Source organism: Aulonocara sp. 'chitande type north' Nkhata Bay, linkage group LG7 (genome assembly GCF_057382095.1).
Source record: "Aulonocara sp. 'chitande type north' Nkhata Bay isolate Kocher_YH1m ecotype deep benthic linkage group LG7, A_spYH_male_GT1.1, whole genome shotgun sequence".
NCBI lineage: Eukaryota > Metazoa > Chordata > Actinopteri > Cichliformes > Cichlidae > Aulonocara > Aulonocara sp. 'chitande type north' Nkhata Bay.
In genome coordinates, this window is record NC_141350.1 from 1,146,297 (window position 1) to 1,158,796 (window position 12,500).

Consider the following 12,500-nt stretch of genomic DNA (forward strand, 5'->3'; position numbering starts at 1 on the left):
CCACCCATCCACACACACACATCCACCCACTGGTGATGGCAGCTACATCGTAGCCACAGCCACCCTGGGGCGCACTGACAGAGGCGAGGCTGCCGGACACTGGCGCCACCGGGCCCTCTGACCACCACCAGTAGGCAACGGGTGAAGTGTCTCGCCCAAGGACACAACGACCGAGACTGTCCAAGCCGGGGCTCGAACTCCCAACTCTTGAGCCACGATCGGCCCGTATGCTGGGGCTCACACACGCTTTCCTAATATCGACACAGATCTGACAGGTGCAGGAAACATTTTTACGGCTCAGTTTTGTCACCACATGTGTGAACACACGCACATACACACATTCACACACAGGTGGAACAACAATGAGAAGGTCTCAGCTTCTCAGTTTCAGCTCGGGGACCTGACAAATCTTTTCCATGATGACTCACTGGATCGTTCTGTGTGCGCGCGTTGGTGCGTGTGCGTGTTTGTGCGCGCGTGTGCGTCACTGTAGTCCGCAGCAGACTGTCAGTGTGATTTGAGGAACAAGTTCATCACCAACAGTTTATTAACACGAGACACTCGAGTCCTGTTCAGTTGGACACGTCTCATGACTTCCTCACTTTCACCCGAGACTGAAACACACGGATCTTATAAACAAATAACAAATAGAAAACACGGCTGCTCAATACTATTTCCAACTTCGTCTCTCATTTCCTCTTCTTTTCCTTCTTCCAGCACACTGAGAGTCAGACAGCAACTGAGCAGACAGCGGGACACGTTGTGTCTCTGTCCCGCTGAGGTGTGGTAAGGACTGAGGGGAGAAGGAAAGGAGGCTTTCAGGGCACCTCAGGGCGCAGAAAGGCCAGAAGGAGGAAAAGAGAAGAGGAAATGTAGGAAAGGGGAGAATAAGTTGGCTCAATGCTATTCGAGTCGCCCTCACACTCCCTCCACCTTCTCTCAAGCGGGCCGTTCCAAACTCAACACACATTTTCCAGAGTAAGTCAAAGAAAGACCAAATGAGAGGGATGGAAAAATAGCCTAGAGGGCTGGAAGTTTATGAATTAGGAAGCAGGATAGGAAGGTATATTTCTCCTTGTTCCCTTTCTTTTTTGCTGTTCCCTGTTTTCTCACCCCGTCCTTCTCAACATCATCTCTCAGGGAGTAAAAGAAGCGAGGTCTTTCTTTCTAATCTGCTCGGGTAAGACGTAGGCAGCAGTTCTCGGTCCTCACCCTCTCTCTCACACATACAAACTCCTCCTAATGTCGCCCCAAATAAGCATTCAGAAGGTAAAAGCACAAGCAAAGACAGAGGGACAGAAAGAGAGCGTGCAGATCACGCAGTGACACGCAGATGCTGGCAGCAACAGCCAACCTGAGAGAGTGGCTGAGTAAGGGAATATAGGACAGTGTGTTTTTATGGTAGGAAGAGTGTGTGTGTGTGTGTGTGTGTGTGTGTGTGTGTGTGTGTGTGTGTGTGTGTGTGTGTGTGTGTGTGTCATGGGACTCTAGCTTCCTGCAGGAACTGACACACACAGCAGTTCTAGTGAGCCACCCAGGACCTCAGTCAGCACCCCCTTAACACACACACTCACACGTAGACCTGCACAGTGGCCCCTGGAGGAGAGTTAACACAGTTTTGAAATGGGGGGGGGCAAGGATGGGAGGGTTCGGCACGTCATAGACACCCCAAGGGTCATACTTTCCTTTCCTCCTATCCCTGCAGAGCTTAACGAGAGACGGGGCGAGCGCGGCACAGAGAGAGAGAGATAACCGCATATTTACCACATTCAGCAGTATCTTACGTCCCTGCTGGGATCCAGTCGGAGGAAGTGTTTAACTGTTCTCTGACGGGCTGCAAACCGGAGCAGCAAAACTAACTTCAGCTGACAAACACCTACAGTAGTCCAGCTGTTTCTGGAAAATGTGGACTTTGATCTTTACCGAGCACCAATGACAGCGCTGAGGAAAACATCGCCAACGTTGTCGTGCCAGCAGCTGCATCGTTTGCACACGTGAACCTTTGAGTCACTGCAGCAGTTGTGAGTCTGGTAGCCCTGTAGTTTTAATAATAATGATGGATTGCATTTATATAGTGCTTTTCGAGACCCTCAAAGCGCTGTACAATGCCACTATTCATTCACTCTCACATTCACACACTGGTGGAGGCTACAGGTGCAGCCACAGCTGCCCTGGGGCAGACTGACAGAGGCGAGGCTGCCATATCGCCATCGGCCCCTCTGGCCAACACCAGTAGGTGGCAGGTGAAGTGTCTTGGCCAAGGACACAACGACCGGCTCGATCCCCAACCTTCCGGTTACAAGATGAGCTTCCCAACCCCCTGAACCACGGTCGCCCCTCAATTGGCCGTGAGGCTGGAGTTTACTGCAGGGAGATTCAGTTCATCTGTGTTCATCTTCACTAACAAACCTACCTACACCTTTAATAAACAGCTTTACGCCAACTCTGCAGAGGAGATCACCGACAACAACAAGTAAACCAATTAGAAATTTGCTGTTGAGCATTCAGACACAGCTTCACGGTGAAGGCCGAATGTGACCTCTGCACTGAGGTGCCAAGGTAACAGCAGCACGTAAGAAAGAGGAGGCTCCGTCGCTCTCAGGGTGCAGGTCCGCCGTGGCCCGAGCCTCTGGTTGCTCCCGTGGTGGAGGATGCAGGCGGGCAGGGACCAGCGGCTCCCCCGTGACACAGGCTGTAACGTTAGAAACACCCTCCGGTGTGATTAACCACCAACCTGACGACAACGTCTCCTTCAGCCTCTTTTTTCCATGAAGTCATTTAGGGTTGTTTTTCAAGTTTATTTTAGAGAAATACATTTTCTACAAATGATAAACAATCGTGTTAAATACTCAATATTATAACAGCTGACCAAAATAGTCAAGATCATAATTTTGCCATAATTAAACGATAGATTCTTGGAACTAATGGACAAATATCTGCAGACGAATCAATGATTGGCACTGACGTATAAAAGGTGCTAGCAACTGAAATCTTACAGCGTAGCCTGAATAACACGAAGTCTCTCCAAAATTCACAGATGCACCAGGATTTGGGACTGAAGCATAAATAAAAGACACATCTGTGTAAACCTGTGTGCTAACAGACCTCTGAATCACAGCTGAACCACAGCATGAACCTGTCCTCCTCCTCTCGCCCCTCCCTGAGCCGGAGGTTTCTTCCTGTTAAAAGGGAGTTTTTCCTTCCCACTGTCACCAAAGTGCTGCTCATAGGGGTCATATGATTGCTGGGTTTTCTCTGTATGTATTATTGTAGGTCGACCTTACAATATAAAGCGCCTTGAGGCGACTGTTGCTGTGATTTGGTGCCGTATGAATAAAATTGAATTGAATTGAACGAATTCATGCATTTGCCATCTTTAATACACACAATACAAATAAAATCGTCATTTCTCTTTAATGTTACACGTGAACCTTGAACAGCAGCTGGTTCTGCGGCTCATCTCCTATGGAGGCAAAAGGCTGAGCAACTTTAAATTTCCATCTCAGTGTTTAAAGACAAGCCAAGAGGAGCTGGGAGGGAGACACGGAGACTAAGGAAAAACTAAATCTGAGAAAAAAATCTGCCGTCTTTGTCTTCCTCCTAGGAAATTACCAAACCACAGAGAGCAGTGAAAAAGCACACAAATCTCTCTCTATTAGAGTATTATTGAGACTGACTGCTGCTCTGCCTAGCTACAGTTTTCTGTCTCCTCTTTCCTTCCCCTGAACCTTCACAGTCCCCTCGATCTTTCTTCTTTGTCACTAAACCTTCGTTTCCATTTTCATCACCTCAAAGTTACCCCGAGTACACGTTACAAACGGCCAGCTCGGACTCACCCGCACACAAACATACGTCACCATGCATCTGTGTACCACTGTGTGTGTGTGCCTGTACACTAACCGGTCTGAACAGTCGATCCATCCCAGGTTCCTCCACACTCTGAAGACTCTCCTTCTTCGACAGCTAGAAAAAAGGAGACAGACACAGAAAATCAAATAAATGGTGGTTTTAACCTGCAGCTAATTAAAGAGCCACCACCTGCAGGAGAGCAGAGGAGCCACACAATTCAATGATCATATCACAATTTTAACATGCCGCCAGCTTCTCTCTACAACTAAGAAAAAACACCTTTGTGATTAAAATGGAGGTTTATGAAGCCGTGTTTATGCTTTCTGTCCTGCCTGGTGTCACCGCCTGCTTTCCTCCAAGCATTACAGACACCAGTCAAGTTGAAGGGGACTCCTCACCTCGTCTTGCTTTCAATCGAGCGTGGGAGCGCCTAAGGACATCGTATTTGTCTTGAAACACGTTTATTCTCTGGAGCGAATGTACTTGAACTTGAACCTACCAAGGAAGTAACAAAACATGACGATGACCTGAGATCTCTCAGACTCGCACACACAGCTGATCAAAGCTGGATTGTCATGCAGACTTCCTGGGTACAACAGGAAGGAGGGAAGTACAGCTGGCACACAAACAGGAAATGGCTAGAGCCACCACACAATGGGATTTCCCGTCCGCCCCCTCCCCGACACGCTGTGCCTCACTTCTCCCTCGCTCACCTCTGTCTCTGATCCCTCCAAATGTTTTGTTCTCATCCTGCTCTCACCGGTGACCTCCGCCCCTCCACATCTCTACACCTCTCTAATACTTCTCACTCCACGTCCTCATCAGCTCCCTGGTGACCAACCTCCTCCTCACATCAAACCTGAGCCATAAGCTCCAAACAAAGCCAGAAGCTATAAATCAGCAAAGCGTCCCTCTTAAAAAAGAAACTAAAAGTCTGCATGAAAGTGATTTTTGTAGATGAATGAAGAGAGAGGAAATCGTTTTTATAACAGGAAAAAACAGCCGAGCTGCGTCACAACTGCACCCATATAATCACACGAACTTTAGCTCCTCCCATTAGCTGCAAGCAGCGTTGCAAAGTCACACGAGCTGTAAACATCCACGTGCTGATGCACAGCGAGCAGTGCAACACTCTCAAATCTGCATGATGTTTTTCATACTCCACATCACTTTCTCTAGTCTCGTGTGCTGAAGTCAGGACGCTGCTGTGTCTATAAACTCAGCCTGGTTTGTGGGCTCATCTTATTTGACAAAAAAATAATAACAACTGTCTGCAGGACTCAAAAGTTTGGATCAAGTCTTCAACATCCCTGTTGGAGCCAGATGTGGACCACAGAGTGCTAACAAACTCATGGATCCCTGGACGAACACAGGAACCTCCCACCGCAGCAAATCCGTCTGCCAAAGACAGCAGAGAGAAACATACGAGACACCAGAAGAAAAACAAAGTACGTCTGCTGTGCTTCGTCACAATGACCAGTACGTTCGCTCCCAGCTGAGCCCTGATTGGATGCCATGATTCATTAACACGCTTCAATATGATTTTTCCTCCTCGATGTCACATCGTCTGGGTCACGTCACAGCGCCCTGATGAAACGTTTCAGTGAAGATCCTCGTTGAACATAAAGGGAGACGTTTATGACTTACGTGCGTCTGAATCAAAGGTTTTCGTGTCGAGGTTACCGGCCGCGACCTCGGTCTGTCTGAACTGGGCTTGCCCAGATCTTGTGACAACTATTTTTTTAAACCACTAAAAGCTGACATCATAATGAAAACCATCTTCCTGTGGTAGTTGGGAGAGTTTGAGATTATAAAAAGACCTCGTGGTAACTTTGCCTCAGATAAAGGCCCATTTCTCCTGATGAGACTGTGGGGAATACAGCGTGTTTCATTAGCCAAGCACATGCAGCTTTATTTAGACTCCCATATCCTCCCTCTGTCCCCCTCAGAGACAAACACACCGTTACTGTGAACCCTGTACACACCAGGCGGTCGGCGGGGGTGTACGTGTGCCTGTGAGAAGGATTAGCTCACAGATACTATATCAGTCAAGAGGAGGGAGTATCTGAGTGTGTACAAGTACATACGTGTGCATGTGTACCTGTAGCTTGGGTGCCCCATTACAAAAACAGACCCACTTAGAAAGACACTTTGTGACCTGTGGGGTTAAAAATATAACAATCAGTCATGTGTTTGCACATGCATCGCTTCTCTTCCTGCAGCACGTCACAGTCCTCTTCAAACTCTAGCTCAAACTCGCACAGCGAGTCGTTTAACAGCTTAGCACTAGCAGCTTCCAACAGGCACAGTCTCTCGTTAGCTACATGTTAACAGACAGGTGTATTTTTGGCAAATGAATTTGCAGAATTTCCCTTTAACAGAACTTTCATCATTAGTGGGAAAAAGTCGCAAGCATTCGTGTCATTTTGTACCAGTTAATTGTGGTATGGATTTAAGATGCTATCACCGAGTAACATGATCACAGCCCAAAATATACAGATACTGGCAAGAAGGCAGAAAAAGACTGAGACGGCAGATGGCTAAAGATCAAACAATCCGACATGCCGCAGAAACAAAAACACAAATGAAACCCCCGGAGCACGACACACGGGTGACACCGTGTAAGAAGGAAGCTTCTGGGAATCCTTGGAGCATCTGCGCACACACACACACACACACTGTTACTAACCCCTGAGGCACCTCGTTTATGAGTCTACTAGGGCTGCCACGATTAGTCGACTAGTCACGATTACGTCGACTATTAAAATCGTCGACGACTGATTTAATAGTCGACGCGTCGTTTGAAGCTTTGTAAGATCCTGAAAGACGCAGGAATAAGTAGCAGGATTTAAGAGTGTAATAACGGACTGAAACAGAAGATGGCAGCACTGCATGTACAAGGATGCCAGCTGCCGTTAAACCCCGAAGAAGAAGAAGCAGTTTCCCAGAATTCATAGCGCGGCCCAGCTCAGTTTCCAACAATGGCGGCAGCTGGTTAGTTTTAATATTACTCTTATTATTCTTTCTGGGTCACAAAATAAACGTTTAACATATTTTCAGGCGAGAATGTAGCTGTGTAAACCTCAAATATCTGCTCAGTTTATCAAGACACCGCATATTTTCAAAAGCGCTCCGACGTTTTCGGAGACGTCTGTTACCCACTAGCTTGATAGCGAGCCGGGGGCTAGGCTAACTAGCGCCGTGAGAACACCGGACTCCCGGCAAATCGTTTTCAAACCCACCGCCGTCTTTCGCTACTCAGGTTAAATATATATGAGTCACTTAGATAACTTAAAATGTTATTGTTTGGCTTTTTTAGTATTTTATTTGTTCCTGAGTAAATCGGTTTGGCTGAGATTAAAGTTATAGTTTTTACACAGCTGAATAAACGTCAAGCAGACAGCTGATTATCAGAAGTGTGAGATGCTCGAGAATTTACTCCGGTGTCCTGTTATATTTTAGATAGCAAGGAGTTTATTAAACTTCACCGAAACAATCTGCAAATTTCATTAAAATTTAATAAACTATCATCTTGTCTTTATTTTTAGTTAGCACAGACCTTAAACACTTAAAGCTGTAAGCTAATGATAGTTATATGAGCAGATGCTGCTGGTGCAATAAGCTGTAGTTTTGCGTCCAATGGATGATGATCTGATTAGTCGACTAATCGCAAAAATAATCGGTGACTAGTCGACTATCAAAATAATCGTTTGTGGCAGCTCTAGAGTCTATGTGAGTCTAACACGTGTGCTTAAGAAAGGACGCCTATCGAGTACTATAAATAAGAACACCTGGTTTACTGCATGAGCATAAACACAGACTATTTGATTGTGATTTGGTGGCCTGAGTTCCTTCCACTAATTAGTGTAAATACAGAATATCTCACCTGCTTGAGCAGGTGACTTTGGTGTGGGGCCTGGGGTCCAGGCTGTATGTGGCCCACGCTGTCAAACTCAGTTTCCATCACGGGACAAAAGTGGGCAAAACCAGTGAAACTCTCTTTTCTGTTAGTGTGAAGAAGCTTAATGACGCATTTAATCACGGTGATATTGTGATATAAGAAAAACTGTACATCTCAATTTTCCTACACGAAAATGCTGAAGAGAAACGCTGGTGTAGTAAAAGAAATCTGTCAACTTATAGAAAAGCTCATTTCCTAGACTGTCCTATAATTATGAAACAGAAAATTCAATCATTCAAACACTGTGGACACTATAAAGAAGCCCACAGTGGAAAACTGGGACTTTTCTGTCATTCAGCTGTTTATCTTCTACTGTGGAACGAGTGGCCGTGTGGGAGGTCTATGCAAGTGAGAATCGCTCCAAGCCAAATGCTTTCCTTTCCACAGGTGTCCAGTGGGCTGGACTGGAGTCTTTGCCGGGCTGATTCTGGTCACTGGGCCTTATGTTTGGCACCCCTGACTCACCTGTGCGCAGACAAATAATCAGATGTAAACACATGCATAACACATACACAGTAACTGACAGTACAGCAACACTCCTGTCTGCATTATAATGGGCTGTCACGGTTCATTAGCCAGTCAAGCATGCAATTGTACCAGGGCGTCCACAATGACAAAACACACACGGACTCACAACACCAGTGTCCAGGTCAAAAACGTGCAGAAATTAGACAACGAAACATCAACGGTGCGATTAGTCCGCACAGGCTGAGCCCGTTGGGTCGTGGAAGCTGAGGAAACATGCTCAGAGCTCTCCGTTACCAGGTTTATCTCAGAGCGCCTGCAAGTCGCCGCTGTTGGACGCTTCAGTAATTAATCCTCTTTGCTTCAAAGACACTCTGACACCAGCTTCCCAACAAGTTAGCTATTCTGAAAAATGTGTTTATGTGACGAATAAAGGCTGCAGAGGGGATGATCGAACACCCGGGAGCAGCCTGGGAATGTGAGTTCTGTCATACGCTGCATGTATTTCCCCGTGCACCACAGAACCTCACAGACGGACGGCAGTACTGTCACGTATACTACCGTTTGGATGGTAGTCGTCCAATCCTCCGTTTTTCATTTCTGCACATCAAATTTTAGAAATGCAGCCGAGGAGGGCTGCAGCATGCAGCTCTGCCTCTGCATCATGATCCTGTTGTCATAAACAAATATTTACACAGTTGTTGTCACTGGCACAGTTATCCACACACACTCGTTCTCCCCTCTCTCTTCCATTATTGGCATCCTCTCCCCCCTCCCTCGTCTGCTCTACCTTTGCCTCTTCAGTATTTTCCTTCCACCTTTCTTTGATATTTGCTCCTTTCTTAAGTGATTCTTGGATCCGTGCTCAGCCTCCATGCTTTCTCTTTGGCTCTTACTGCAGCACCCATTTAAATGTATTTCCTGTTTCCCTCTCTGTCTTTATCTCTCCCACCACATACCAACTCTCTTCCCTTCTATCTTTGTTTCTCCTTCTCTTCTGTCCCATGAAAGCAGTTCCAGTCTCACAAAGCGAATCCTTTGTCTTTTCCCCTCCTAAACAACACATGCACAGTATCAGGGCCATTTATTCCCAGAGCAGCCCAAGGCTCTGCTGTTCCCAGATCTCTTTGACGAGCGGGTCACTCTGGCCAATCGCGCACCGGCCAGACAGCCCAGAAAGGCGGGATGTGGGTCACTGTAGCCAATGATAGGCGGATCCTTTTCCCACAGGGGCGAGCTGATTGACAACTAGCGCTGGACAGGAGTCAAGAGGGTAATTGTCATCTGACTCTCTCCCTCTCTCTTTATCTGTCCGTCTCTGCTTCTCATCCTAGACACTCATTCTTCCCTCTCCCACTTCCCCTTTCCAACTCACTTCCTTGCCCCCACTCCTCCCCACACACCCCTCATTTTCCCTATAGCACTCAAGGACTCTCTCATTGGCTGCCCTCCCTTTCCCTCAGGAATAACTTGGTGACGCTACTGGCCGAGGGCTGATGCCAATCTACATCCCCAGCATGCCCCTCGGGAGACCCCCAAACTTCAATGGCCTGTGGCACACGCACGCACGCACGTGCACGCACGCACGCACACACACACACACACACACACACACACACACACACAGGGGACAGGGACAGAAGCTGATTAACCAAATACTTTTATCAGCAGTAAAACCGCTCTCTCTGCCTGCCTGCATTCTGAACAAAACAGCCTTAAAACACAAACACACACAGACACACATCCCAAGCACTGAGCCATTGGCCAGAATCACCAGGCTAGTCTGAGGCTTGGGACAGCGTGTGTGTGCGTGCATGTGTGCTTTTGTTTGTGAGCGTGTGTGTAAAGGGACAGAGTTAGCAGAGGGCTTAGATGGATGGCAGCGAGAAAGAACAACAACCACACAAAGCCTGGCGGACAAGCTCCATCGCCCTCTCTATCTTTCTCTTTCCTCCTTTTTCTGCTTTGCCCTCCTCTCCTGTTTTTTCTCTTTCAATCTGAATTGTTTCTATCTGATTTCGTTCGACAGATTTTGAAATTCTCTTTGCTTCAGCAATCGTTTCGTCTTTCCTCTCTGCTTACAGAAGTCCTCGTCTTCGTTGTTTTGTCATGAACAACCTCTCTGTTCTTTCTTTTATGTATGAGGTCATTGTGATTGTAATCTCTATCAACAGATTCTGCATATGAATATGTATAATCTGCAGGAGGGAGGAGTTTTCTGATCCTGGAAACCTTCTGGCTTCCATTTGTCATCTTGGCCAGCCAAGTCTGAGCCGGTTTGGTTGCATTCATGTAAACAGGATATATGGACCAAGTGCAAATGAGGAATTCATTCATTGGCTACACCGGGCAGAGGCGAGTCAGGGCCATGTGGGGACCGTGGACCAGTAAAGGTCAGTGACACTGAACGACTTCATGTTGGGTGATGCAGAGCGGGCGGATCAAGTTAAACTTCTTTTTTAACTTTGAGGAAAACAATTGAACCGACAGCAGCGACGCAGATCGGCGACATACCAGCATTACAGTGTTATTTACGCACACGTGTCAGTGAGCGACCAGCCATCAGCAAGACAGCGATGCAAGAGTAAATCAGTCCCTGTGCAAACGCCCCTCTAACCAGCAGACTAACCAGCGGTTCCCAAATGAGTCACACATCCCAGACCTTACCAAAATAAACCAACATAGCCGCGCACGCTTCACTGCTGTAGAAAACAATCGTGCTGTTGTAAGAAGACTTTCTGGTTTTATCTTTTAGTCCTGCGACTCGCACAAACTCACCTGTACAGCAAGGTTTGTAAGAGATTCCTATTAACACACTACGAAGAGAACGCAACACGCACACACAGACACACACAGACAGTACAGAGCTGATGTTCAGGGCCAAACAACACAGCTTGAGATTAAAGAGCCTCTCTGATCTGACATTTGTTTTTCTGTCTGTCAGAGAGAGTGTGGCGGGAAGACGAATCGATAGCAGAAGAGACGTGTAGAGGAAGAAAGAGGAAGTGAAGGAGGATATAAAGGCGGTGGAGAAGAAGAGCAGAAGGTGAGACAGAGGTTAGAAAGAAAGCAGCAGCGAGGAAGGACGAGAGGTGAAGGAAGGCAGCGAAAGGAAGCATAAGGAGTAGGACAGAAAGAGAAGGAGGAGAGGGAGAGCATTTCTCCAGAGTACCATGACTCCAGGGAAGGCTCCAGAAATAACTGAACTAGAAGTTTCCCCAGCAGCTTCCACTCACCATTACAGACTGGTCCACACACACACGCACACACACACACACACGCACACACACACACACACACACACACACACACACCCACACACGCACACACCCACACCCACGCACCCACCATATGAAGGTTCAGAGTTCACCGAGACAAGACTGATTCACCAACAAAGCTGAATGATGCCAGAAGGAGATGAGACATGATGAGGTACAGTTGGTGCATATTCACACACACGTGCACGCACACACACACACACACTCTACATGAACACTAAGAGGAGGCGGGGCTGCAGGGTGGAGGGTACATAATTGCCTTCTCTTGTACTACAGGCTCGAGAGTGCTTTTTGACTGAAGACACCAATTTCACGCTAAGGCATTATTTAGCTTGATACAAACTTGATTAGGCTTTACAGAGAGAGAGAGGAGAAGGGAAATAAACAGCTTTGTGTCATACCGCATCGCTGGCGGACAGATTAACTCGCTAGTCACGCTCCTTCTGGGAGTAACAAGAAAAATATACAGACACAGCGCGTGTGCGCTCCGAGCGTGGCTGCTTGTTTGTTTGAGCAGACGTGTAATCAAGCATCTTAGAAAATGTACTTTCCATTTTTGAAACCTCATTTTTAAAGAACCTTTTTCAGATTTCGGGGTGTTTCATGTTTTTGCAGCTAAAATTCAAACTGAGTTAGACTTTGAAATCCAGCGATCGTTCCTCGGGACGTTCAGCAGAACTATCCGTCCCCGCTACTGCAAGGACTCTTTGTGCAGTTCGTCTGTATTACGCAACATAATTTTGGGCTTTTCAGGTGCAACATTTGTGCAGGTGTGGGCCTGCAGCAGGCTGACATTTCTCTTACCTTTAAAAGATTTGGCTCAGCAGTCAGGATTTATTACCAAACATGAACGTCCTGATCATTTTCCAACACTGGAAAGCTGCGTGTGTGTGTTTTACCGACTGGAAAGCAGATCCTCTGATTTTACCCGTTACTGTGAAGATAGA

General features: G+C 47.0%; 1 protein-coding gene across 5 annotated transcripts in view; it reads right to left on the reverse strand.

The window, feature by feature from the left end:
* The window catches only part of znf423 (zinc finger protein 423), a 128,076-nt gene that overhangs the window by 105,204 nt on the left and 10,372 nt on the right, over positions 1-12,500 (reverse strand). For 3 of the 5 annotated variants that reach the window (XM_086297863.1, XM_086297862.1, XM_086297859.1), the window contains exon 2: positions 3,901-3,963. In XM_086297863.1, coding sequence (XP_086153989.1) covers positions 3,901-3,963 — 63 coding nt within the window. Of the gene's footprint in view, positions 1-3,900; positions 3,964-5,936; positions 6,008-7,735; positions 9,027-9,234; positions 9,320-12,500 lie in introns of those variants that run through there. The other 2 variants (XM_086297861.1, XM_086297860.1) reach the window with 2 other exon arrangements.